Consider the following 27,958-nt stretch of genomic DNA (forward strand, 5'->3'; position numbering starts at 1 on the left):
CACCACCAAAAACTTGGAGTGAGTTTTTACTTCAGAACTCTTTAGTCTGAAGGGGGTAAATTACATCACATAAACTTTTCGGGATTATCCATCATTTACTTTATTACTAACAAAACAAAAAATATATATACACAACTCTCAGTTTTCCAATGATCACATAATTAGTCTCTTACTCTTTAACCACCATCTTTGTGTTTAATTTCATTTTCGCTGCTTACGAAAATTATCATACGTCAGTTTTCTTTTAATTCCCACTTCCACCAAGTGAACTTTTGTGTTAATTTGTCGTTTACCCCAACATAGGTTCTTCCACATCTACAAGTTCATTTAACTTTGGGTCTTCTGTCATAAGTTTTGGAGAAAAGAGCCTCGCACTATGTAGCAAGATTTACATCACGAGCAAACAACACCTGTATGCTATTTCCACACTTTCTAATCTTTCAAAGTAGCAGGAGTGGAAGAGAAATGATACCAATGCTTGAGACACAAGAACAAAACTATGAGACAAAAGAATAGCATCAGGACTCAACATTTGCGGATCCTGAAGTCTCAACTGGGAATTGGACACATTCATTCCCTAACTGTAGCCATCGCTTGCACAAAAGGAAAGAATCCTTTGTATCCTTGAGGAAAGAATGTCCTCTGAAGACATCAGCTGTTTCTCTTGTTCCCTCATGAAATGCTGGATCCAAATGGAAAAGGACAATTGTTCACGATCTAACCCTGGCATCCTTTGGGACTAATAAGTGACACTGAACTAGGAAATGGTGTTCCAAAACAATTTGACTTGTGCACTGTTCACCATAGCTTGCTTACTTTGTGATACAAGCCAACAATTGGCTGCCTGCTATTTCTACCTGAGCTCTTGCCAAATCCTTGGTCTTGGTCAAGGTTAATTTACACCCCAAATCTCAAGAGTGTTAGTGAGGAATGGCTTCTCCCCAGCATGCTCAATTTCTTTCTTTAATCTGGTGGCACAGGTCTAAATTAGGGACTGGATAAAAACCTGGATCTGAATTTCTGTAAGACAGTAGAGGTGGGATTTCTATTTGAAAACAGTTGTTTTTCCTGCAGCTACATCACATTCAACACTTAATTCGTTTTATACACATTTACAGCACATACAAGGGGCGAGTTCAACAAAAACACCACGTCTATTTCTCCACATTTGCATAGTTAGGGACAGTATTTCCCAAATCACAGGAGATACCTTCAGGAGTAACCTCCTGTCGGGCCTGGGTCACACATGCTTGGGGGGGGGGGGGAATACATGGGCATTTTTGCCCAGTTGAAAGTCACATACTATGAAATTGTCTCCCTGGATCATCTGAGATAATATTAACCTAAAGAACTGAATGGCACTGTGATCGTAGGCAGTTATTTTAGTTAGTTGCACAGTTTGGGGTCTGCTGTTGCTCACCATTTCAGACTGGAGACTTAAAAACACTCCTATTGCTCTGTTAGCATGCCAAATAGCCTGGAGTATTCTCTCCTGTTGACTGAATTGCACTTGAATTTCCTCTGTGTCATAATGGAGAGGTGGGAGGAAAGCAAAAATATACTAAGAAATGGCTATTTTAGCAAATGGTCATTTATCTCAAAGTCCCCAATAAATCTGAGCTATGTCCTGTCAAACTAAACTAATATCCAGTTGTGTGACCAAAGGGCCCCCAAACATGAGAGAAAATCCCACCTCACAGAGAAGTCATGAGACACATTCAGGGTCATGTAACATGAAATTCCACAGCAGGTTACGTCTGATAACTCAGAGGCAGGACCACTGATTCTCCCATCATATTCACAGAGTCATTCAAACCTCCTTCATTCACCACTGTCTCATTAGTGAGTTGTGTTATTTACAAAAGCTTTAGCATCATCAGAAAGGGGGGGGGGGGCGGAAGGGGCGCAAAACCAGCCAACGTTCCCATCTGTGAACAATCCCAACTCAGTAGGAAAAAGACCAAAAGTGGCTTTGCCAATAGATTAAAACTGGACTGAAACTCAGTATGATCACAGTGTTTGGGATCCATTGAATTCCCCTTCCAGTCCCGTGACACTTTCGTCTCCAGCCCCAATGAGTCTGATTTAGGATCAAAGAAATCAAAGCACCATTCTGAAGCACAGAAAACTGAGGCCGCCGCATCACATGACTCTAGGATGTGGAGGGGTAGAATGTGAAGACGAGACCTTCTATCTTAGCTGTGCGGAGAGTAATGCTGCTGGGTTGATGGGGAAGGAGGGGATCTCTCTGACTCTCCCCATCTTCTTCAGGCATCACAGTGGCAGAAAAGACACTTTTTTCCCCACCTGTGTTCCTGCTTTTTATTTTATTGAAATACATTTTAAATGAGAAAAATGGTTAAAAAAAAAAAAAAGTATATAACTGCTCTTCAGCACATCCTAGGGCAATGTGAGAACAAAAGAGAATGAGACAATTTATCCTCAAAGCGGAACTTGATGACTCTTGCAACTGCTTTGCAAAGGGAGGAACAATATAAATGTGATGCTCTTGGCTTTTTTAGACTATGAAAAGCTATAAAAGATGAGGTCAACTCATGAGGAAATAGGCTAGCTAACCACACCCACTCCTGAAAGAGTAGCTGTCTTTTTCCATTGGGATAGCTAACATGAGCTAGCTAACTGCATGGGAAAAACCTAGTGGAGATGAGGCCCACATAGATTGTGCTTCAATGTAGCTAATCAAGGTCATCCTTATCTCCCTCACCTTGGCTGATGGACATTCCCGGCAAGAGAGACACACTCTCCCATGACTCATAGGAGTTGATAGAGAGGACCACTGTGTTCATCCCAAAGAAGGGCAAACAGCAAAACAGAAAAGTGGACAACTCACCTGGGGAGGTGAGAGACCACAGTAAAGATAATTCTGCCAATATCCTTAAAGATCATTAGGTGGGAATTAACAAAAGCATTAATGCAAAAACAAAAACAAACAAACAAACAAAAAAAACCCAACAACTTTTGTCAGGCTTTGAAAAGGTTTTTAAGGTGTTTCTCTCATGTGTAATAAGGTGTGAGCTCAGTGTGGAGGTTTTCCCATATAAAGCATTCATAGGGTCTTGCATCTTTGTGGATTCTCTGATGTGCATTAAGGTTTGATCTCCGCGTGAAGGTCTTCCTGCACTCACAGCACTCATAGGGTCTCTCTCCAGTGTGGATCCTCTGATGTTTAATAAGGTTCGAGCTCTGACTGAAGTTTTTCCCGCACTCACAACACTCATAGGGTCTCTCCCCCGTGTGGATTCTCTGATGCGTGATAAGGTCTGAGCGGTACCGGAAGGTCTTCCCGCACTCACAGCATTCATAGGGTCTTTCTCCAGTGTGCATTCTCTGATGTCTAGTTAGGTGTGAGCTGTGAGTGAAGGTTTTCCCGCACTCTCCGCATTCATAGGGGCGCTCTCCTGTATGGATCCTCTGATGTTTAATAAGGTTTGAACTCAAACTGAAGGTCTTTCCGCACTCAGTGCATTTATAGGGTCTCTCTCCCGTTGAGATTCTCTGCTGGGCTGTGCTTTCCTTGAAGTTGTTGTGAGTTTCCTGACAATTAGGGGATTTACCCACTTTCTCCCCTGGTTGGCTTTCCTGCTGTCTCTCTGGCCTATGCCAACTCTCACAGGCTTTTCCCTGCACATGATGCCTGGATACATTCCCTTGGGAGCCTTGTAGTAATCCCCCATGTGGTTCCACTTGCTCAGCATGTTCCTGGTGAGGATTCTGCTCCATATTCTCACTCAGCATCCCATCACCTGCTGGGATAGAGAAAGAAACCTCAAGACGAGTCTACGCTACAAAATTAAGTCAACCTAAGTTCTGTCAACGTACATCCACCGCAGTAATTAAATTGCTTTTGCATGTCCACGCTACACTCCTTGCGTCGGCAGTGAGCGTCCTCACCAGGAGCGCTTGCACTGACTTAACAGCCAGCGTGGGGCATTGTGGGATGGCTTCTAAAAGGCAGCAACAGTCGATGCAAGCAATGCAGTGTCTACACTGGCACTGCATCGATATAATTACATCGACTTAAGCACCATGCCTCTCGCGAAGGGGGAATTATTACAACATAAGAAAGGCCACACTGGGTCAAACCAAAGGTCCATCTAGCCCAGTATCCTGTCTTCTGACAGTGGCCAATGCCAGGTGCCCCAGAGGGAATGAACAGAACAGGTAAACATCAAGTATCAGAGGGGTAGCCGTGTTAGTCTGAATCTGTAAAAAGCAACAGAGGGTCCTGTGGCACCTTTAAGACTAACAGAAGTATTGGGAGCATAAGCTTTCATGGGTAAGAACCTCACTTCTTCAGATGCAAGGTAAACATCAAGTGATCCATCCCCTGTTGCCCATTCCCAGCTTTTGGCAAACAGAGGCTAGAGACACCATCCCTGCCCATCCTGACTAATAGCCATTGATGGACCTATTCTCCATGAGTTTATCTAGTTCTTTTTTGAACCCTGTTATAGTCTTGGCCTCCTCAACATGCTTTGGCAAAGAGTTCCCCAGGTTGACTGTGCGTTGTGTGAAGAAATACTTCCTTCTGTTTGTTTTAAACCTGCTGCCCATTAATTTCATTTGGTGACCCCTAGGTCTTGTGTTATGAGAAGGAGTAAACAACATTTCTGATCTACTTTCTCCACACCAGTCATGATTTTATAGGCCTCTCTCATATCCCCCCTTAGTCATCTCTTTTCCAAGATGAAAAGTTCCAGTCTTTTTAAGCTCTCCTCATACAGAAGCCATTCCATACCCCTCATCATTTTTGTTGCCCTTTTCTGTACCTTTTCCAATTCCAACATATCTTTTTTGAGATGGAGCGACTACATCTGCACGCAGTGTTCAAGATGTGGACGTACCATGGATTTATATAGAGGCAATAGGATATTTTCTGTCTTATTAGCTATCCCTTTCTTAATGATGCCGAACATTCTGTTCGCTTTTTTGACGCCGCTGCACATTGAGTGGATGTTTTCAGAGAACTACCCACTATGACTCCAAGATCTCTCTTGAGTGGTAACAGCTAATTTAGACCCCATCGCTTTATATGTATAGTTGGGATTATTTAAGTCATTTAAGTTGGCTCAGTGGGGTGAGAGCTGCATTTTAGCACAGACACTTTCAGAGTTAGGTTGACATGAGGCAGCTTACACCAACCTAACTCTGTTGTGTAGACCAGGGCACAGAAACAGGGATGGAAAAGGAGAGAGTTAAGCAAAATAAGCTGGAGAGACAGAAAAAAAAATAACCAGGAACTGAATTTCCCCAAACTCTTCCCCATAGGAGACAGAGAAGGGGATGAAGTCTGCCTCCATCCCATCCAAACATTCAGGGGAGGGGAGACCAGGGAGGGAGCTACTGCCAGGTGAGAGTCAGGATGGGTAAGAAGCCATGAGCGATAGCTGCCCTGAGGATCTGACACCTGCTGGGGACAATCCTGAACTCGGAGCACTCACAAGGCCTTTGTAGGGAATCCCAGCTCTTTCCTTCAGGCACTGACAGCTTTTGAGTGGATTTCATTATTCCTCACCTGAACAGGTGGCCATCAGAATCTCTCTTTCCTCTAAGCCCTGGAGAGCTGGGGCCCCTGGCTCTTCCGTTTGTTTCACCTGGGAGATCACATCGGATCTGAACACAGGAAACCCTGCTCAGGGGAAGGAAAAGAAGCGAGATCAGGTGAATTAATTTCATTCATTCCGAAAAAAAAAGTTATATTATTTTAACAGCCCATTGTAACACAGCTCCCCAAACAATCAAAGGTGCTTAGGAGGGGTTTAACTATCCCCATATCTGCTGGGAACACACAGCCAGACACTCATCATGAAAGGATCCTGAAAACACAGAGAAGGCAACTCCATGTCCCGGAAAGGGAAGACTCAGAGGGGAGCTCACTGACAGACATCCAGAGAGAGTCATAGGGAAGATGAAATAGGCAAGCAAGCTGTGACATGGAGGCCCAATTGTGGCTCACTCCTCTGTGTCCGGAACACCTATAAGGTCTGACAAACCCACTCTGGTTTAATATAATTTATTCAAAAAGTTTCTCGTAAGGCATCAAATGAAAGCTGGCAAAGAGCAACAAAAATGATGAAAGGTCTAGAAAACATGACCGATGAGGGAAGATTGAAAAAATTGTGTTTGTTTAGTCTGGAAAAGAGAAGATCAAGAGGGGACATGAAAACAGTTTTCAAGTATATAAAAAGTTGTTACAAGGAGGAGGGAGAAAAATTGTTCTTAACCACTGAGGATAGGAGAAGAAGCAATGGGCTTAAACTGCAGCAAGGGAGGTTTAGGTTGGACATTAGGAAAAACTTCGTGTTAAGCACTGGAATAAATTGCCTAGGGAGGTTGTGGAATCTCCATCATTGGAGATTTTTAAGAGCAGGCAGGACAAACACCTGTCAGGGATGGGTTAGATAATGGTCCTGCCATGAGTGGAGGGGACTGGACTAGATGACCTCTCGAGGTCCCTTCCAGTCCTACGATTCAGATAATTGTGAAATGTGTGCACTGATGCTATATGAGGAATAATGTGTACCTAGTGATATTATGCATTAACGCAGTAGTCCTCAAACTTTTGAGGGTCACCCCCCCTTTTCCCCTGTCTGCCCCCGCACCCCAGGCCGGGAGCAGGGGGGTGGGAATGTGGACAGGGGGCCAAGGCTGGGGCCAAGGCTGGAGCTGTGACCAGGGGCCAAGGCTGGGGGTGGGAGCAGAGCCATGGCGGGGGCTGGGTGTGACTCTGCTCCTCCCCCGCTCCCAGCCTTGGCCCCAGGCCAGGAATGGAGCCACAACAGGGGCCCAGGTGCATGGCTAGGTGCGGGGCTGGGTAGCATTCCCTCCCTGCCCCCCATGGGGACTGGCCCAGGCCACCACCCCCGAACATTCCTCTGAGCCCCACAATTTGGGGACCTTTGCTTTAATGTCTAACCAAACAAAGGGAGAAACAAGTTTCTTCCAGACAGGAGGGAAGGTGTCTCTGTCCTACATGTCTACTCTAGAACTTACGTAGGCAAAACTTTGGTCGTTCAGGGATGTGAAAAAAAACCCCACACACCCTGAGCAACAGAAGTTTTGTTGGCAGGAGACGCTCTCCTACTGACATAGCCACTGCCGCTCATTGAGCTGGTTTTATTACATCAACGGGAAAGCTCTCTCCCATTGGCATAACGCAGCTACACAAGTGTTCTCGCGGCAGTACAGCTATGCCACTGGAAGCTTGTAAGGGTATGTCCACACTAGTGATCGATCGATTTATCGCGTCTTGTCTAGATGCGATAAATCAATCCCCGAACGCGCTCCCTGTCGAATCCAGACCTCCACCAGGGCGAGAGGCGGAAGCGGAGTTGACAGGGGAGCCGCGGCCATCGATCCCGTGCCGTGAGGACAGGAGGTAAGTCGTTCTCAGATACGTCAACTTCAGCTATGCTATTCTCATAGCTGAAGTTGTGTATCTTAAATCGATCCCACTCCCCACCCCCAGTGTAGACCAGCCCTTAGTGTAGATGTGGCTTAAGTTCAGCATTGCGAGCTAAATACAATGGGACCTACATGTGCAAATTAAGTAAAGAGGAGAAACAAGTTAACATGGGGATGTGAAGGCAACATGGCACCAGCACACCGGAGAAGAAGTGATGTGGGAGAGGCGTCTTATCTGATAGCCCTCTTCAAAAGGATACATTTCAGAGGTTTACTGGACTATAAAAGGCAGGAAAAAGAATCCCCTTTGTTATCCATTTCACCGAAGAACACCCTTAGTGGAAGTGGATGGTCTGTGAATGTTCTGGATCCTGGTTTGACCGGAAACCAGCATTTGAGGCCAAGATAAAGCAGTGGACGAGGACTGTATCTTGATAAGTTTAAATCTTGGTCTCTAGAAAGCACAATACAGGAGAACCTCCGAATTTCGAACCCCTCGGGAATGGAGGTCGTTCGTAACTCTGAAACGTTCGTAACTCTGGACAAAACATTCTGGTTGTCCTTTCAAAAGTTTACAATTGAACATTGACTGAATACAGCTTTGAAACTTTACTATGCAGAAGAAAAATGCTGCTTTTAACCATCTTAACTGAAATGAAACAAGCACAGAAACAGTTTCCTTACCTTGTCAGATCTTTTTTTAAACTTTCCTTTTATTTTTTCAGTAAGCTTACATTTAACACAGCCCGGTAGTGTATTTGCGTTTTGTTTTGGTTTTTTTTGTCTCTGCTGTTGCTTGATTGCGTACATCCAGTTACAAATGAGGTGTGTGCTTGACCGGTCAGTTCGTAATTCTGGTGTTTGTAACTCTGAGGTTTTACTGCATACTTTTGTTTTATTTGTAACTACTTCAGTTCTTATTACCCTTGCTCACTGCATATTTGAATCTGCCCATTTGAATCTCCGAGTCTGTTTTTTGTGAATAAACTTATATCTGTTTTCCCTATGAAGAAATTACAGTGCTGCCTTGTTATAAAGGACCCGCTCCAGAGTTGTAACCTTCCAAGCTGCAGGTGCTGCCCCTTTGGGGGCACCAGACCTGGTAATTTCTGTGAGTGTCCAGTGACAGGAGCTGGACACTACAGGGGGTGCGTCAGGGGAGTTGGAGGAAAGGTGTACACCAAGGGTTAACCTGCCAGGCAAAGTGAGAGCTGGCAGAACCCTGAGGAGTTTCTTTGTGGGGGCTAAAGACTGGGAGCCGATACACAGATTAACTCCAGCACATCTCTCTTGCTGTGGCAGGAGGAGAAGACAATGACCTACAGTTCTGGACACCCCGAGAAGATGTCGCACATGGGCTGGTGGGGTTCAGAGTAGTAAGGAATAGGAGGGAGCAGGGAAAGCGCATAGAATCTTAGAACTGGAAGGGCCCTCGAGAGGTCATCTAGTCCAGTCCCCTGCACTCATGGCAGAACTAAGTATTAGCTAGACCAGGGTTCTCAAACTGGGGGTTGCAAAGTTATTACATGGGGGGCCACGAGCTGTCAGCCTCCGCCCCAAACCCCTCTTTGCCTCCAGCATTTATAATGGTGTTACATATATAAAACAGTGTTTTTCATTTATAAGCCGGGGGGGAGGGAGGTGTCGCACTCAGAGGCTTGCTTTGCGAAAGGGATCACCAGAACAAAAGTTTGAGAACCACTGATCTAGACCATCCCTGACAGGTGTGTGTCTAACAGGCTCTTAAAAATCTCCACTGGTGGAGATTTCACAACCTCCCTCGGCAATTTATTCCAGTGCTTAACCACTCTGACAGTTATGAAATGAAGTGGTGAATCAATTAATAAATTTGCACTGCTCCTCTTGAGCAGTACAGGAGGGTATATTCCTGAGGGTACAGTGCTGGGAGGGTTTGGCTCTGGTGCCTTTCTCTTTGTGATTCATGAGTGGCTCTGGGAGCATTCATGCAATCTAGTTGGGTGTGGGGCTCCACATGCTGTTGTGCTGAGTGATAGCAGGGCCTGGAGGGGTTTGCTGCTTGTCACTAGCAAAGCATTGCAAGAGACAGCCCAGGTTGGAGAGTTAAGGGGGCACAGCAGTCCCACGCTGCACCCCGGGGATCCCGTCACAGGTGGGATAGCCAGTTCAGGTAATTGTTTGCAGGAAAGAGACAAAGAAATTACCCTGATGGGATGTCTGAAGAAGCTAGACCTGCCTAGATGTCCATCAGGGGATGATCAGCCAGGCAGGCATGAAGACCATTTTCAAATCTTTTTTCCTCTACTGCATAATAAATACTTCTTTGGTTTGAAGAAGACTCTTTTGTCACTGATCTCAGACTCCCGAAGGGAAGTACTAAAGGTGTCCGCACTCAGCCTGACCTACTGGGTAAGCACAGAGGGTACTGTAGCCCAGGGCCTGGTTTAGGAGAAGAAGAATTGCTGAATTCCACTCCAGGAGACAGAAAGGCACGAGATCTGACCTCAGAGGAGAGGAACTCAAAGAGATGAGGAAGGGGACAGAGATGCAGCTAGCCCATCACTCACCGTGGCACTGTGACAACCCCAGGGGGAAAACGGGGGGGGTCTGAACCCCAAAGCAAGGGTAGCATCTGATGGTATGCAATATTACTGTACTGTAAAAGTGCTCAATAGAGCAAGGTCTTGTCTGAAAGCCTGCAATATGCTGGTCATTACTATCATTGTGAAATGTCCGTCTGAACACCACATGAGGAATTATGGATACTCGCCTCTCGATGCTTTTGAGTTTGTGACCAGACAAATGGAGAAACAAGTTGTCTCTTGGACAGGAGCGGAGGCAGCTGGCCACCTGTCTGCAACAGCATTCCTGTCACACTCCCCGCCAATACCTGGCCCGAGCCGGGGAAGCTAATGACCCGACCAGCAGAACAAATTCAGTGATGCTTGCTAGGAGCGTTAGTGATGTTAATGTAATATTCAGGCCTGTATATTTGCTTGAGATAGAAGTTTGGGTCTTGTTTGGATCATTTGATATTTTTTTTCTTATTAATTTTGTATTCTTATTAATATGTGTGAATGAAGAACAAAGACACCACAAGCCGATGGGGTGATAAGAGATAGAGCTAAAGTGTTGCTGGGCAGAGTGGGAGTGTAATATAGGAGTGTACACTTGAAGGACACTCCTAGAATCATAGAATATCAGGGTTGGAAGGGACCTCAGGAGGTCATCTAATCCAACCCCCTGCTCAAAGCAGGACCAATCCTCAACTAAATCCCCAAGGATTGAACTCACTGCTATCCCTCCCCCCATCCTGCCTCAACTCCTCTCCCAAGATAAGGTCAAGCAACCAGTCGGGCGGGGCGAGGGGAGATTGGGGGTGGAAGGTATAAAAAACACTGAAAGACAAAGAAATGCCTGTCTCTGACCAAAGCACAACCTCACTCCTTACCTTTCCCATGGGATACAGAAGAGGTGGTACCAAAGCCCCCAGACTCACGACCCTCCAAAACAGAACATGACCATACATTGTAAGCAGTGGGACCAAGGGCGTGCACTGCAGGTATAATTATGCCTTCTAAGGAAGAGGAAACTGGGACACTGGGAAAAAGGCTCTGCCGGCGTGTAGAACTATGGATATGCTTGATTAATGCCAATAAACATTGCATTGCCTGCATCTCCTGCTTTCTGTCTGCGGGCCAAGAAGCAGGGGAGGGTGAAGGGAAAGCCAGCCCCTAACAATGATGTAAATTAACCAGGGTGGAATCAAAACAACGGAAAAGCCATTTACATGCAAACGACTAGGGAGATGGGAAGCGCACAGAAAGGGAAGAACAGGAGGAAGCAATACTGCCTCTTGAAACAGAGACATTTCGGGGGGAATTAAGGTGGGTAAAAAGACAATTGAGCAGGAGACACAGGAACCAAGTGCTCTGGGTTTTGCTGTGTTGGATCCTGGCTAAGCACTGGCCGGCCACGCTGGAAGGAGGAGCGTGGGGAGCAAACGACTTTGAACAAAAAAACCTAGTTAGTGAAGTTAGGCTTTAGTCTCAGAAGTGTATTTTAACTTGGGTTTGTTAGTAACTATTTCTGTCCCAATTCCCTCTCCTTGGTGTTACCTAAATAACCGTTCTTTGATAAACTTAGTCTTGTTTTATTGCACAAGCATCCCGGTGCAGAGCTACACCCTGAGGAGTGAAATCAGCCAAACTAAGTCCATGGCTATACTAGAGAGCTTACAGTGAGGCAGCTGCGCTGCTGTAAGATCTCTTGTGTAGCCGCTCTGCATAATTAAACCACCCCAATGAGCGGCGGTAGCTATGTGGGCGGGAGAAGCCCTCCCACTTTCACAGCACGATGCACATTGGTGCTTATGCTGGTAAAGAGGTGATCTCACTTGGCTAGTGTGTGCTGGTGTGTGTGGAGTAGGCTCAGTGTTGGAGTGCAGGCCAGTGGCAGGCAGCTTCTCTTCATTCTGCCAGACTTAAACCCCAGTTTTGCCTTCACAAAGAGAAGTTGTTAGACTTTGTGCGATAATGCATCTGCTCTGTTCCCAGAGCGTTCTGTAGCAGAGGAGGGCAGGGTGATAGTTTGTGTGTCACTGGCATATTGGGGTGATACTGAAACAGGACAGAGTAGGGATGGCATTGGGGGGGTGACATGACCCTTAACTTTTCATTTCCCCTTCCAAGAACTGAGGGGATGGGAATCCTTACCCAGCGAGGTCACATTCTCATAGTTCTCCTGCATGACAGCTCTGTAGAGACCTCTCTGAGCGGGGTCCAGCAGAGCCCACTCTTCCCTGGTGAAATACACAGCCACCTCCTCGAAGGTCACCGGCCCCTGAAAGAGCAAGAGTCCAACACTCAGTACCTGCTGCCCCACTCACAACTCCACTATTCACGGGGGAGAAGAACCTAGCAGATGGAAGTTCTGGGAGGCTCACAATCAGCAGGTCCCTCCTCCACCCTGCTCAGAGCAGCCAGCAGGCCTCAGAGTGAAGCGAGAAAGAGAGGATCTCTCGCACTTCCCAGTAGACAGCCATTCATCACACACCTACTAGCCAGAGCCTGATACAGGAGATGGGGCCCCTAGCAGGCTCCAGGCCCCCTGGTAGGAATCCCAACCCCCTCCCCATTGCCAACAGCTGGATGTCAGGGGATGGGGCATCTCCCCTAAGCCCCTCTGGTGGGTGTCCCCTTCATGTTGCTCAGAAGCCTTTGGTTAGTAGGTTGAGGCTCTAGCACTAGTAATCTGGTAAATTTCCCCAGCTCAGGCCAAGGGGTTTGTTTCCTGTTCCACTAATACGGGGATTTGAACCCCAACCTCCCATAGGTCTGTTCCTAGAATCCAGGCCCCAGGTTGAACAAGTTCCGGCAGGTTTGCCACATCCTGTCCCCATCCCTTTCTCCATCCTGTGGATTTCCTGCCCCCTCCCACCTCTTGACCGAATTCCCAAGCAATCCCCACCTCCTTTGTATTTTCTGCCCCCCACCCTTCCCCCCGCAGCACGAACCCACCAGCAACTCCCTCAGAAAACTTACCTGGACTGGCTCCATTGCAGCCATTGCCCTTCCTCGTACCCGGGGAGGATGGGAGCATCGGGAGCCTAAGGCGGGTGTTACTCTGCAGCCTGTCAGGGTGAGAAGGGGGACTGGGGAGATTTCAGAAGGGGCTTTAATGCATTTCACATCACGATTGCTCCTGGCTCTTTCCCTACCGACAGATTTTTCTTAAGAGCAGGTTGGACAAACACCTGTCAGGGATGGTCTAGATAATACTTAGTCCTGACATGAGTGGAGGGGACTGGACTAGATGACCTCTCAAGGGCACTTCCAGTTCTATGATTCTATGGAATTGCATCAGACCCACTGGTTGACCTGCTGCCCAGAATTCTTTTGGGCTGCATTCCCCTCTCCAGTTTTATTCTGGTCTACGTGATTCTGGTCTACGTCTCATGTTCCTAAAGCTCAGGCTTCCAGACGGCCAATGGCAGGGGTCAGGAAGGGATGTCGTCTCTCTCTCCCCCCCCCCCCCAATGTATTCTGGGAGGTTTTTTGTTTTTATCGCCTTCCTCTGAAGCACCAGGGACAGCCGCGGCTGGAGATGGGACACTGGGTGGGGGTAATCGTTTCCCTGTCAGGGGCCTCAAGCATCTCACTCCGCACCCACCATTCTCTGCCTCTGGCACATAACAGTCTAGTCTGCTGTGGGCTGTGATACTTTGAGCTCACTCCAGCTGTTGGGTTTAGTAGGCAGGTGGTGGGTCGGGTTGGTGACCTGTGACACAGGAGGTCAGACCAGATGATCCAGTGGATCCATCTGGCTTGAAACTCTATGACTCTATAACTGGACCAGTTTGGGACCTTGTCACCGCTCTCCCCACTTACTTCTCCTTCAGTTTATCTATTTCCTTCCCCCTCTCCTCTCCCTCCAGCTGCGAGACTTGGCCCACACCTATGTCTGGGTTCCCTCCCACCCCTGCAATCATAGAATCATAGAATCTCAGGGTTGGAAGGGACCTCAGGAGGTCATCTAGTCCAACCCCTTGCTCAAAGCAGGACCAATTCCCAACTAAATCATCCCAGCCAGGGCTTTGTCAAGCGGGGCCTTAAAAACCTCCAAGGAAGGAGATTCCACCACCTCCTTAGGGAACCCATTCCAGTGCTTCACCATCCTCCTAGTGAAAAAGTTTTTCCTAATATCCAACCTAAACCTCCCCCACTGCAACTTGAGACCATTACTCCTTGTTCTGTCATCTGCGACCACTGAGAACAGTCTAGATCCATCTTCTTTGGAACCCCCTTTCAGGTAATTGAAAGCAGCTATCAAATCCCCCCTCATTCTTCTCTTCTGCAGACTAAACAATCCCAGTTCCCTCAGCCTCTCCTCATAAGTCATGTGCTCCAGTCCCCTAATCATTTTTGTTGCCCTCCACTGGACTCTTTCCAATTTTTCCCACATACTATGGATATGTGAAGTAAGCAAGAAAACATGGGAACAAGGCTACCTATGCCAAGTCTCTCCTGATAGAAATAGATTTAGTTAGGAAACAAAATGAATTATGCCTCTCTCTTTTACTACTTTTGGAGGTTCTTAAAAAGAGACTTGGGGAGACAAGTCATCTCCCAGTGCACCCCAATCTGCCATCATTGCATCTCATCTTGAATCATCTCACTTTCTCAACCCCAAGTCAGAAGAAACAAAGCAAACTGAAAGACTGTCTTCCTGAGAGGCCTTGTTTTGACCTATATTCCCTCTTTCCCCGCGATGAGTGATTGTAATTTGCATTTTTTATTTTTGGCTGTAGACATATCCCATTTGTTTTTCTTAAAGTTTAAGTGTTGTAAGTTACATTATTTTCTAAAAAGACCCCATAAAAAAGCAAGACTAATAACGAAACGTATCCCGTTACCCCAGAAGCCACTGACGCTGTGCCTTTACCCTCCGGTGCAACTCCTTTAAATAATTCTAGCAGTTTTAGCTCTGCTGAAGCTGTTTCCCATAAATTAACGATCATAACGGATGAATAGGAATGTCTTAGAAAAAACTTTAAGATTCTATCTTAAATATAAATTCTTTTCAGGTATAATTTAAGCATAAAAAATAAGTTTAGAGTAAAAAATGTAATTAAAAAAATCTATATCTATTTTAAAAAGAATAATGTAAAAACATAAAAACATCTAAATTTGTGTTTTAACAAAATTAGCTACTAATAACTGTTTTATTAATTTAAAGTGTAAAAAATCAGCTACTGTCTGTGTCGCAAGAGTTAAATAGTGTGCTAAAAACAGTCAGTCAAAAATGTACATACATTACTAACAAATTTAAACAATTCACAAATAAAAAATAACTTCTATCCATTTAAAAGAAGTCAAAAACCCTCTAAATACATTAACTTAAACTCTCAAATAAGTGTTAAAAAAGCTCAGCCTTTTTTTTAAATTTATACCAGCCATTCACAAATGTAACCAGCTGTTACAAAATGTAGCAGTCTTAAAAAGAGAAGCACCAAAAACAGACTATATAAACTTAAAAGAAAAACAACAATTAGCGTTACTACCATTAAAAGTGCAAAATAGTTACTAAAATTAGTTTAATGTAATCATTAAAATAAAATGTAATAATTTTAAAAAAGCAAAAAAAATTGGTACTAAAAAATTACATATGATTTAAATCTTCAAGTGACATTGAAAGAAAAGCTAAAAAACTTAAGAGAAAAGTTAATTTAAAAAATACAGTGGTGCAAGGACAACGTAACATTGTTAAAAATCAGCAAAAAAGCAAACTTGTGTCACCTTTGTGTCCTCTGAAAACTGTTAAAAAATCTTTAAAATAATTAGTAATAATAATAATAATAATAATAATGCAAGCACGCCGGTAATAACAATACAAACAGTAAACAAAAGCAACTCCAAAGTAGTTAGTAAAAATATTTCATATTTAAACCAAACAACAACAAAAATTAATCCATATAATCCAAAAGGCTAATGTTTACATGTGCTTAACTGTTAAGAAAGAAAGAAAGGCCACAGTACACACCTGGCAAAAAAAGTTAGTTTTCACAGACTTAAATAAAATACAGTTACAGTATCAAAACAAATGTCTACTAAAAAGGTTACAAAATAAACCTTTATCAACAAAGTGTCAGCAGAGTTTTATACAAATATGGCTTGGTTTAAGCAGTATCTTCCTTTCAATTTAGGATTTATTTTAAAAAATTCTCCCTACACCTAGCTAATTAATGGGCAAACATGAGTTACATTTAAAAAATAAAAAAATCAATAAAGTCCTGTTTAATGTAAAATATCAGTTCAACAATCTAATGTACTAGGTAAAGTTTAAAAAAAAAAATTCATCCTCCAAAAGCAGCATATAATTTTCAAAAGCGAGTGAATAAATTAACAAAACTGACAATAGTTTAGCCTAAAAAGAAAACACAGAATTAAAAAAATAATTCCAAAATGTCTGTTTTGTAAAACCTGCCTGAATTGTTTAAAAAAAATCAAACATCTCCACAAAGTAAAATTAAAAACCACTTCAAAAATCAAATCTAGTGTATATAGAACAATATTGTATTGTTAGCTGCTGAAAAATCCATGCAAAGTTTTTTATTTTTTGATAGATATGGAGAAAGATATCTTATCTATCTATCTATAATACACCCTTGTGGCCAGTTTTTCTTAATCTAATCAAATTTTAACAATTCATTATAAGCAACTAAACAAATGCTCCTAAACTGGCAGCAAATTCCATTTATAAATCAAAACGTAGCCAAGCTAAGTAAAAAAAAAAAGTATTTTACCACCTCTTAAATGTAGTGAACACTTTTTAAACCCTAAAAGTAGTTCCAAAAAAACCAGCATAAGCTAGCTTTTGCTTTAAAAAAAGTCAATATACCTGGGGGGGGAGGGGGAAATGTCCTGGGAATAAAAATGTCGCCAATTTAATTGTTTCATTCACAAAGCTTTACCTAATGTCAAATAATAATAATAATAATAATAATAATAATGTTTTAATATTTAGTATAGTAAAACTAAAAATCATGTAAAAACCCAACCAATATATGTGCTAAAACAACTTAAAAATGATTGTCAAAACTGTCTTTAGTAAAAAGACAATAAAAAAAGAGTAAATTATTTGGGTTTTAAAATTTCCTCTAATGGTCTACGACCCCCAAATTCATAAAGTGCAAATTCTAATGAATTTTTTAAAATATCAGAAGTACATAGTTTTCTGTGACCCTGCAAATTACTGCAATTCATCCCAGAATATGCCAGAGTACACTTTGGTAAACTACTACGAGTACATCAGGATTGGAACTAGGAACCTGCACAAAATCAGGCTAAAAAAAATAAATAAAAAACAATTAATCCAAGACCCTGGCTTAATTTACCCTCAAAGAAGCAAAAAGTGTTACTTAAAGATTGCATGTATAGAACACAGTATAATTGCTGTGTATTATAAAAAAAAACCCTCAAAACCCCAAACTATTAATTATGGAACCAAAAAGTTAATTGCCGTAAAAAAAATACTCTCACTATAAAAAAGAAATAATAAAAAAGTCACTATTAACATTAACTACCAGTCTTTAAAATAACTAAAATCCAATCAAACTTTTGAAGTAAAGTGTCAAGTGCCAAACTAATCTCCTAAATTCTAGGTGGGGGGCGGGGGAGGAAAGAGTAAAAATGATGTATGTTAAAAACAGTTTGCAAAGGCACAAAATTAATCCAACTACATCAACATCAGGACAAAAAGAAGAACAGGAGGACTTGTGGCACCTTAGAGACTAACAAATTTATTAGAGCATAAGCTTTCGTGGACTACAGCCCACTTCTTCGGATGCATATATGCATCCGAAGAAGTGGGCTGTATATGCATCCGAAGAAGTGGGCTGTAGTCCACGAAAGCTTATGCTCTAATAAATTTGTTAGTCTCTAAGGTGCCACAAGTCCTCCTGTTCTTCTTTTTGCGGATACAGACTAACACGGCTGCTACTCTGAAACATCAGGACAGTAATCTTAAAACAATACTTAAAGAAAAGTAACTTATTTGCCCACAAAGTTTGCAGTATCCATCTTATAATGAAAATAATTTGTGCCAATTTACCCATTGCATACACAGTTATTCATTTAATCAAAAGAGGGTTCAGCGTGCTAGCGCAAAAATATATTATCAACCCCCCCAAAAAATCTTACAACACTTTAAACTAATTCCTGGCACAAGTCATTATGCTGAAATTGCTGCTGTATTGGCCTTAAAGTCAGCTGTAAAAACTAATGTATCGACTTTCATTTTAGGTACAAATCAAAACTATGTGACAAGTAACTTCCTGTTATATCTTTGTACCTGGCGTACCTACACATTCCAAAATGCTAAAAGAAAACAAAACAAATGCTGTGAACTACTTGCACTAACAAACCAATTAGGTCAAACCCATAAATTAACCATTCATTAAAACATAGTACAAAATTATTCACATGCAAATAAGTAAAATCATCTAAACAAGTGGTTCTCAGCAGGGGTACATGTACCCCTGGGGGTACGCAGAGATCATCCAGGGGGTACATCAACTCATCTAGAGATTTGCCTAGTTTTACAACACGCTACATAAGAAGCACTAGCAAAGTCAGTACAAACTAAAAATTCATACAGACAATGACTTGTTTAGACTGCTGTATATACTACACACTGAAATGTAAGTCCAATATTTATATTCCAATTGATTTTTGTTACAATTACATGGTAAAAATGAAAAGGTAAGCAATTTTTCAGTAATAGTGTGCTGTGACACTTTTGTATTTTTATGTCTGATTTTGTAAGCAAGTACTTTTTAAGAGAGGTGAAATTTGGGGGCACGCATGACAAATCAGACTCCTGAAAGGGGTACAGTAGTCTGGAAAGGCTGAGAGCCACTAAACAATAAACTAAACGGAACGCCATGGGAATTTACATCACCTGACAAAATCCCAGGTGAAAACACTAACTCGGGTGTAAACAATAAGCTGTTGACTTAAATGCTTTTAAGTATTTATCAAAAGGGGGGGGGGCAAAGCCAATGTGAAAAGAGTTTGAGACACAGATTATACACACACATACTTTGCAGTTCCCTCAACATTGGCCTATATACAATGTAGCACTTTCCTCCCATTCATAGTCACTCTGTGCACAATAGAGCAGCTTGATTTCCCATTCAGGGTCAGTCAATACAGGATACAGCTGGGCTCCAGGCCCTGCTCCTGAGACTTTGATGCCCCCACCCCTCCAGTACCATTTTCGGTTGCTCCATGCAGCAGTCAATTGTTCAGTGTATGGATGTTTTATTCTTGTCTCATCCTGTTTTACACCATTCAGGGTGTTGTTCCTGTCCCCAAAGGGAAACACCCCCCTGAGATCTGGATTCACTCTGAATCCCCGTCAGACGTCACAGCAAGAGTGAATTAGTCAAGGGGCTCATCCTGCTTTGCATTGCTCCACAGCTTCCAGGTGCACATGGGGGCTGGAGGCCGTGATGCCGTCGCTAACATGGTTATTGGTCTGAAATTTCCCTATGGCCCGTCAGAGACAGAAACGTACCTGTGTCGCTCCCCAGCTCCAGTCGCAGCATCTCTAGGGGAAGGAGAGGATGGGAGAGGTCAGAATTGAGGCCCTTGCATTCAGGGGAGGTTCCCAATAGTTATTAATAGGGCCCTACCAAATTCATGGCTGTGAAAAATGCGTCACGGACCATTAAATTTGGTCTCCCCTGTGAAATCTGGTCTTTTGTGCACTTTTACTCTATACACCACTACCCCGATATAACGCGACCCGATATAACATGAGTTCGGATATAACATGGTAAAGCAGCCCTCCAGGGGGGTGGGGGGGGAGCTGCACACTCCGGTGGATCAAACCAAGTTCGATATAACGCGGTTTCACCTATAGCGCGGTAAGAATTTTTGGCTCCTGAGGATAGCGTTATATCGGGGTAGAGGTGTACTATAAAGGTATCCTAAACTATAGGGTAAACGTATACAAAAGTACACAGTATTTCTCAAACTGGGGGTCCCTACCCCAAAATGAAGTCACAAGGCTATTGTGGGGGGGCACAGTATTGCCACCCTTACTTCTATACTGCTGGCGGCAGCGCTGACTTCAGAGCTGGGTACCTGGCCAACAGCCGCTGCTCTCCGGCCACCTAGGTCTGAAGGCAGCGCAGAAGTAAGGGTGGCAATACCGTGAACCCCCTACAATAGCCTTGGGTCAGTTTGAGAAATGCTGAGTTTTAATGCCTTTACATGTTTATATTTTGCCATTTTAAAATACATACTCACGTTTTGTTACAACACCGTGAGATTTAAATATCTGAAACCGTGAAATTGAAGATTTTTTAAATGCTATAATCGTGAAATTTACAAAAATGGACCATGAATTTGGTAGGGCCCTAGTTACACTGGTCTACAATTTTTGAGACGTCGTCTGCTTCAGAGATAAAAGGTGCTATTTATTATGTATTTTGATGTGCTGAATTCAAATATGACAATTAAAACAACTGATTGGCTACTGTTTCTAAGATATTTAAGTTTTTACATTTTATGTCTATGTATATTGTGTAGATAGTAGACTTTTATTCATAAATTGTAAACCTAGGTCTTTTCATGTGTTTATGGTTGCTCTACATGATAATATTTCACCTGTCCTGTTTATGTAACACTTTAAAAATCAGCAAAAGGGTTATATAAATAAAATTTATAATGAAACAAAAGGCAAAAAACTATTATGTACATAGTTTAGTCCTATTCAGTGTCTACTCGGCGCTTCTTGGCTTGTCTCTTGTATTCATTAAATGGAGCATCTCTTGTCACTGTCCAGCAATAGTCTGCAAGCATTGATGGGCTCCATTTGCCCTGATAGCGTTTCTCCATTGTTGCAATGTGCTGGTGAAATCGCTCGCCATGCTCGTCGCTCACTGCTCCGCAGTTCAGTGGAAAAAAATCTAGATGAGAGTGCAAAAAATGTATCTTTAGTGACATGTTGCAACCAAGGCTTTTGTATGCCTTGAGGAGGTTTTCCACCAACAACCTGTAGTTGTCTGCCTTGTTGTTTCCGAGAAAATTTATTGCCACTAACTGGAAGGCTTTCCATGTCGTCTTTTCCTTGCCACGCAGTGCATGGTCAAATGCATCATCTCGAAGTTCACGAATCTGAGGACCAACAAATACTCCTTCCTTTATCTTAGCTTCACTTAACCTTGGAAATTTTCCACAGAGGTACTTGAAAGCTGCTTGTGTTTTGTCAATGGCCTTGACAAAGTTCTTCATCAGACCCAGCTTGATGTGTAAGGGTGGTAACAAAATCTTCCTTGATTCAACAAGTGGTGGATGCTGAACACTTTTCCTCCCAGGCTCCAATGACTGTCGGAATGGCCAATCTTTCTTGATGTAGTGGGAATCTCTTGCACGACTATCCCATTCGCAGAGAAAACAGCAGTACTTTGTGTATCCAGTCTGCAGACCAAGCAAGAGAGCAACAACCTTCAAATCGCCACAAAGCTGCCACTGATGTTACTCATAGTTTATGCACCTCAAAAGTTGTTTCATGTTGTCATAGGTTTCCTTCATATGGACTGCATGACCAACTGGAATTGATGGCAAAACATTGCCATTATGCAGTAAAACAGCTTGAAGACTCGTCTTCGATGAATCAATGAACAGTCTCCACTGGATCGTGAACGATGTTGAGGGCTGCCATCACACCATCGATGTTGTTGCAGGCTACAAGATTACCTTCCATGAAGAAGAATGGGACAAGATCCTTTTGACGGTCACAGAACATGGAAACCCTAACATCACCTGCCCGGAAATTCCACTGCTGTAGTCTGGAGCCCAACGGCTCTGTCTTACTCTTGGGTAGTTCCAAATCCCTGACAAGGTCATTCAGTTCACCTTGTGTTATGAGGTGTGGTTCAGAGGAGGAGGATGGGAGAAAATGTGGGTCCTGTGACATTGATGGTTCAGGACCAGAAGTTTCATCCTCTTCCTCTTCTGACTCAAGTGAGAATGATTCTGGTGCATCAGGAACCGGCAGTCCTTCTCCGTGGGGTACTGGGCGTATGGCTGATGGAATGTTTGGATAATGCACAGTCCACTTTTTCTTCTTTGACACACCTTTCCCAACTGGAGGCACCATGCAGAATTGCTGGGATGATCTGTTGGCTCTCTCGAAATCATTGGCACTGCAAAAGGCATAGATTTCCTTTTCCTGTTCAACCACTGGTGAAGATTTGTTGCACAAGTGTTGCAGCATATGTGTGGGACCCACCTCTTGTCCTGATCTCCAATTTTGCAGCCAAAATAAAGGTGATAGGCTTTCTTAACAATAGTGGTTATACTGCGCTTTTGTGATGCAAAAGTCACTTCACCACAAACATAGCAGAAGTTATCTGCACTGTTCACACAAGTACGAGGCATCTCTGCTCACTTTGGCTAAACAGAAATGTGTCCTTTTGCAAAATCAAACACTGACAAATAAGAGAGCACGACACTGTATGATTTCTAGAGCTGATATAGGGCAATTTGTTCAGCAGAGTGATGTAAGCTTCGTTATGATTGCATCATCCATGACTTCTAGGAATAACATGATGCAATTCATATCATGTATGACGCAATACCAGCTTCAGATTGCATCATTCATTGTTTTGCCTAAAAAGCAAATACTGTCCAAACCCAGTCATAGATTTATTCATAGATCCAGTCAAAGATGTATTTTAGTCATTTCTGGCTTAAATTGAGATCCCTTCCCTTTATGACTCACTTATCCTCCGCCATTCCCAAGTCAAGGGTCGTATATACTGACCCAATAGCATATCTTGAAAACTAGAGCCAATCAACAATTTTAACCATCATTTTCATTCTCAGAATTAGTAAAGTTTGACTACATTTATTTCAGAAGCATTTTGGCTGTAGAGCAGCGTTATTAATGTAACTGCTGTTAGCTACAAGATGGTGACACAGACTGAGGTCGATAATGCAGCTGCTGCAGACAGAGCCAGCCCCACAGAGCTACTCCCATGGGGAAGGGCGACTTGCTGAGCTGGGGCTGTGAGATGAAGCCCAGGATCAGTGACATCATTGAGTCCCCGACTCCTCCCCAGGGCAAGGGTCACTCTAACCAGAGAAGACAACAGTCCCGGACTCCCATTCACCTTTGAATCCCAGCAGCACCTCCCGCAAGTGGGCGCTTTTCAGAGAGAAATCGCTGAGTTTCTTCTCCAGCTCTGCAAACCCCAGCTTAGGCTTCTGAAACATCCCATCCTCCCTGCTGGGGAAAGGAGGAGGGGTGAGAAATGGGCCGGATCCCCATACCAACAATTTGTTACTGTTCTTTATTAAGTCCTTTATTTTCACGATCAGTATCACTCAGCCCCCTTCCTCACACAATTAGGGTCCCTGCTATTTCTACTGTTTGGTTTGTTTCCTTTCTACTCCCACCCTCCTTTCTCCATTTCTCTCTCTCTCCTCACTGTCTTTGTGTCTCTCCTCTGTTCTTCCCTCTCTACATCAGCTTCCTATTCCCACCCCTCAAAGGCTTCTCTCCTGCCCCCTCCCACCTGCTCAAGTGATCAGCCATGGAATATTGAATGTTGATGTTAAACTGTCACTGCAATGAGATTAAGAGAGGACAAGGGCATTCACGCCTCTCTGAACTGGTGTTTCAGGCTGTTTGCAGACTCAGGAAGGCAACATTGTCTCCGTGTCCATTTGGGAGGGTTTCTTTGTTACCAGGAGGGCTAGAAACTTACTTTTTAAAAAAACTGAAAGCTGAGATTCTGCACACTCTGAATACATGATGTGGCCACATAAATACGTCAGACAGGCCGGGTCTGGCCCATATGTCTGACAGCCCTGGTGTGACCCCATTAGCTGTCAGAGTAACAGGCTCTGCCCCTTACTGAGGCAGCCAGTAGGGGACACAGAATCCCAGGCTCTAAGCCGGCGTGTCACACTCCAAGGGCAGGGAGGAGCTCCGTATCCAGTGCAGTTTCCAAGCGTAACTGAACATGAGGAGGAGGGAAATGGAGCCGGGGACTCACCTGCTCCTAGTGCTCCCGGCACCCTGCAGAAGGAGAGAAAAAAGAGGCCGTCAGAGGACTTGCAGGGGAATTACCATTGGAGTCTAACTTCAGACACTCAGATTCATGTTCCCAGAGCAGCTGCCATTCCCCAAGCAGGAACTTCTGCCCTCAGCAGCCCCATGAATCCCTGCTGAGAGATTGCCACAGGGGGAAGTTTCTCCCCAGGCATTTTACAGGAAGAAAATATTTGCTGCATTGAAAGTGAAATTCCCACTAGCGTTGAGAGCCCCACAAGCCCCCTGACCCCACTAAACCCATTAATCTGGTGGCAGTGGGGCCTTAGGCCTGGCTCAAGACCACAGCATGTGGGGGGGCTGTCACCCTTGAAGTGCAAATGCAGACAGACATTTACAGGCAGGAGAGAAGGTCTTGGGGTTGCAGCACCAGGACTCCCAGGACCCATCCCTTGCGCCACTGCCAAACTCACTGTGTGACCTTGGGCAGGGCTCTACCTCTCCCCGTGCCTCACTTTCCCCATTTCTCCCATAGGGATAATGCCCCTGACCCCTCTGTAAAGTGCTGTGGGGTCTAGGGCTCAAAAGTGCCTATAGAAATGCTGCATAGGATCACTGCAATGACAGTCTGACCTGCAGGGGTTGGCTCAGCGGCTGCTGCCCCTTCTCTCCTCCCCTCTCACTGAGCAGGGAAATCTCCCAGGACAGGCTGCAGATGCCCTCATCCCTTCTCTGGACAATGGCTCTCTCTAGTTCTTCCAGCCGGGACAGCAGCCGCTGCTCCTGCTCCTCCAGAAACCCTCGCAGCTCCTTCCACTCCCAGACGATCTTCTGCCTCTCGGCTTCCATCTGTTTCTGCAACAGGGAGAGGGTGGCTCGGTAACAGGGGAACACAGAACATAAGAATGGCCAGACTGGGTCAGACCAAAGGTCCATCTAGCCCAGTGTCCTGTCCTCCAACAGTGGCCAATGCCAGGTGCCCCAGAGGGAATGAACAGAACAGGTAAACATCAAGTGATACATTCCCAGCTTCTGGCAAACAGAGGCTAGGGACACCATCCCTGCCCATCCTAGCTAATGGCCATTGATGGACCTAGCCTCCATCAACTTATCTAGTTCTTTTTTGAACCCTGTTATAGTCTTGGCCTTCACAACATCCTCTGGCAAAGAATTCCATAGGTTGACTGTGTGTTGTGTAAAGAAATACTTCCTTTTGTTTGTTTTAAACCTGCTGCCTATTTATTTCATTGGGTGACCCGTAGTTCTTGTTTGAGAAGGAGTAAATAACACTTCCTTATTTACTTTCTCCACACTAGTCATGGTTTTATAGACCTCTAGCATATCCCCCCTTAGTCGTCTCTTTTCCAAGCTGAAAAGTCCCAGTCTTACTAATCTCTCCTCATATGGAAGCTGTTCTATACCCCTAATCATTTTTGTTGCCCTTTTCTGCATCTTTTCTAATTCCAATATATCTTTTTTGAGATGGGGCAAACAGATCTGCACACAGTATTCAAGATATGGGCGTACCATGAATTTATATAGAGGCAATATGGATATCTTCTGTTTTATTCTCTACCCCTTTCCTAATGATTTCCAACATTCTGTTTGCTTTTTTGACTGCCGCTGCACATTGAGTGGATGTTTTTAGAGAACTATCCACAATGATTCCAAGATCTGTGGTAACAGCTAATTCAGACCCCATCATTTTATATGTATAGTTGGGATTATGTTTTCCAAAGTGCATTACTTTGCATTTATCAACACTGAATTGCATCTGTCATTTCATTGCCCAGTCACTCAGTTTTGTGAGATCCCTTTGTAGCTCTTCGCAGTCTGCTTTGGGCTTAACTTTCTGGAGTAATTTTGTACCATCTGCAAATTTTGCCACCTCACTGTTTATCCTTTCCCCATATCATTTAGGAATATGTTGAACAGCACTGGTCCCAATACACACCCCTGGGGGACACCACTATTTACCTCTCTCCGTTCTGAAAACTGACCATTTATTCCTACCCGTTGTTGCCTATCTTTTAACCAGTTACTGATTGAGGAGAGGACCTTCCTTCTTATCCCAGGACTGCTCACTTTGCTTAAGAGCCTTTGATTAATCATAAATGTGCCTCCCAGCACATGGTTTTATTTACAAGAACACAGGATTTCTTGCAGTGGGTGATGGGGTGGAAGGATGGAGGGATTGGGGCAGGCGTGAGCTGTACATCACTAGAATCACAGACTATCAGGGTTGGAAGGGACCTCAGGAGGTCATCTAGTCCAACCCCCTGCTCAAAGCAGGACCAACCCCCAGACAGATTTTTGCCCCAAATCCCTAAATGGGCCCCTCAAGGATTGAACTCACAACCCTGGGTTTAGCAGACTAAGACTCAAACCACTGAACTATCCCTCCCCCCATCAACTTGAACTGAGCCAAACTCTCCAGCCCACATTTCATCTCCTTGCCCCCCTTCTCCCCTAGGTGCTATAAAGGATCCCCGGTCACTGTAACATGCAGACAGCCTGTGGGCAGGGTCTCTGGGCTAACACAGAGACTGACCCTCTCCTGCCCAGCAGCCTCTTGCACCCTAAGGGCATCATGTCACCCATGTCTCTGACCCTGCCTCTCCCTGGGCTCAGGCTGGAAGGATGGGCCCTGCATTCACCATGTCACTCAGGGCAGTGGTTCTCAACTAGGGGTACCAATACTCCTGGGCATACCTGGAGGTCTTCCAGGGGGTACATCAACTCACCTAGAGATTTGCCTAGTTTTACAACAGCCTACATAAAAAGCACTAGCGAAGTCAGTACTAACTAACATTTCATACAGACAATGACTTGTTTAGACTGCTGTATAGTCAATACACTGAAATGTAAGCACGAGATTTACATTCAGATGGATTTATTTTATAATTATACGGTAAGAATGAGAAAGTCAGCCATTTTTCAGTACTAGTGTGCTGTGACACTTTTGCATTTGTATGTCTGATTTTGCAAGCAAGTTGTTTTTAAGAGAGGTAAACTTGGGGCAACTCAAGACAAATCAGATTCCTGAGATGGGGACAGTAGTTTGGAAAGGATGAGAGCCGCTGACGCAGGGCACTGTGATCCCAGACAAACCTGAGGCCAGGGGGCTCCCAGGTACCTACCAGCAGCTCCTCGCTGTGCTGCTGCTCCTCGGCTTTGGCTGCTTCTCTCTCTTTTCCCAGAGGGGCCAGACGCTCTTGCGGTGCCTCCTGGAAGAAGGGGGGAGAGAAATTGCTACAAACGGCCTCCCAGCTGCCAAATTTCAGGGCCCGTCCTGCCCTGCAGAGTCTCTGGGACTCAGACTTTTATCCCAGGTCTTGTTCAGCCTCAGCGAAGCTGGTGAAAGGGGCAGCAGGTTTGCCAGAGAAAACTCAGGACCCCAGTTTGAAGTAAAGGGGTGCAGCTCCCAGCTGCAAACATCCCCAGGCCCTGCCCACATCTCAAGCAGCCAACTTCAGAGATTTCCCCCAGCTCCAGTCCCCAATGCTCCCGCAGGGCCAGATCTGAACATGGACTCCGCCCCCCAACCAAATATCCCCCAAACCCCAGCTCCAAGTAGCCCCCAAACTCCAGCAGCCCCACGATCCTCAATACCAGCTGCTTCCATCCCCTCGCTCTCGGGGCTCAGCCTGGGCTCCGAGCCCTGCAGCCGAGCCGGGCTCCGAGCCCCTCCCGGCAGGAGCGTGTCCGCCCCACGCGTGTCTCCGGCCCACGCCCCTCACCCAGCACCTGCCCGCTCCGCGCTGCCCCCGGACCCACCGCGCTGCAGGGCTGGAGCAGCCTCCACACTGGGCTCCCGGCCCCGGCCATGGCTCCTTTCTGCAAACACAAAGGGCTCCTGGGCGGGGGGGCAGGAAGGGGCGGCTCCTACCCGGGCGGGTCCCTCGCAGGGTGTTTGTGACACTCGGGAAATCCAGCTCTGGCCGAGAAAAACCTGGGTGGCAGAGCAGATCCCAAACCTGGGCAG

The 27,958-nt window shown here is 44.7% G+C and overlaps 1 protein-coding gene across 4 annotated transcripts; it reads right to left on the reverse strand.

Moving 5' to 3' along the window:
* Positions 1 to 75: 75 nt before the first annotated feature.
* Positions 76 to 27,868, reverse strand: LOC122174609 (zinc finger protein 154-like). Of its 4 annotated transcripts, none has more exons than XM_042859558.2 (10): positions 27,751 to 27,868; positions 27,114 to 27,200; positions 24,607 to 24,828; positions 23,978 to 24,000; positions 23,090 to 23,205; positions 19,483 to 19,515; positions 12,948 to 13,057; positions 12,120 to 12,246; positions 5,537 to 5,650; positions 76 to 3,767 (listed from the first exon to the last, which is right to left on the reverse strand). In XM_042859558.2, exons 1-10 carry the CDS (start codon positions 27,799 to 27,801, stop codon positions 3,016 to 3,018), a joined length of 1,635 nt encoding a protein of 544 aa, XP_042715492.2. In that variant the 5' UTR covers positions 27,802 to 27,868; the 3' UTR covers positions 76 to 3,015. The 4 variants fall into 4 exon arrangements, with proteins under 4 accessions (XP_042715492.2, XP_065425928.1, XP_065425927.1 ...); XM_065569856.1 differs by having other exon boundaries at positions 76 to 3,764; positions 23,090 to 23,202; positions 27,751 to 27,867; XM_065569855.1 differs by having other exon boundaries at positions 23,090 to 23,202; positions 27,751 to 27,867.
* Between the last annotated feature and the right edge of the window lie 90 nt (positions 27,869 to 27,958).

Source organism: Chrysemys picta, chromosome 16 (assembly GCF_011386835.1).
Source record: "Chrysemys picta bellii isolate R12L10 chromosome 16, ASM1138683v2, whole genome shotgun sequence".
Lineage (NCBI taxonomy): Eukaryota > Metazoa > Chordata > Testudines > Emydidae > Chrysemys > Chrysemys picta.

Coding starts and splice junctions, on each gene's coding strand:
- LOC122174609 (XM_042859558.2), bottom strand. CDS start 27,801: ATGGCCGGGGCCGGGAGCCCAGTGTGGAGGCTGCTCCAGCCCTGCAGC. Junction 27,201..27,750: donor TGCTCCAGCCCTGCAGCGCG/GTGGGTCCGGGG, acceptor CCCTTCTTCCAG/GAGGCACCGCAAGAGCGTCT. Junction 12,247..12,947: donor CTGCAATGGAGCCAGTCCAG/GTAAGTTTTCTG, acceptor TTGCTCTTTCAG/GGGCCGGTGACCTTCGAGGA.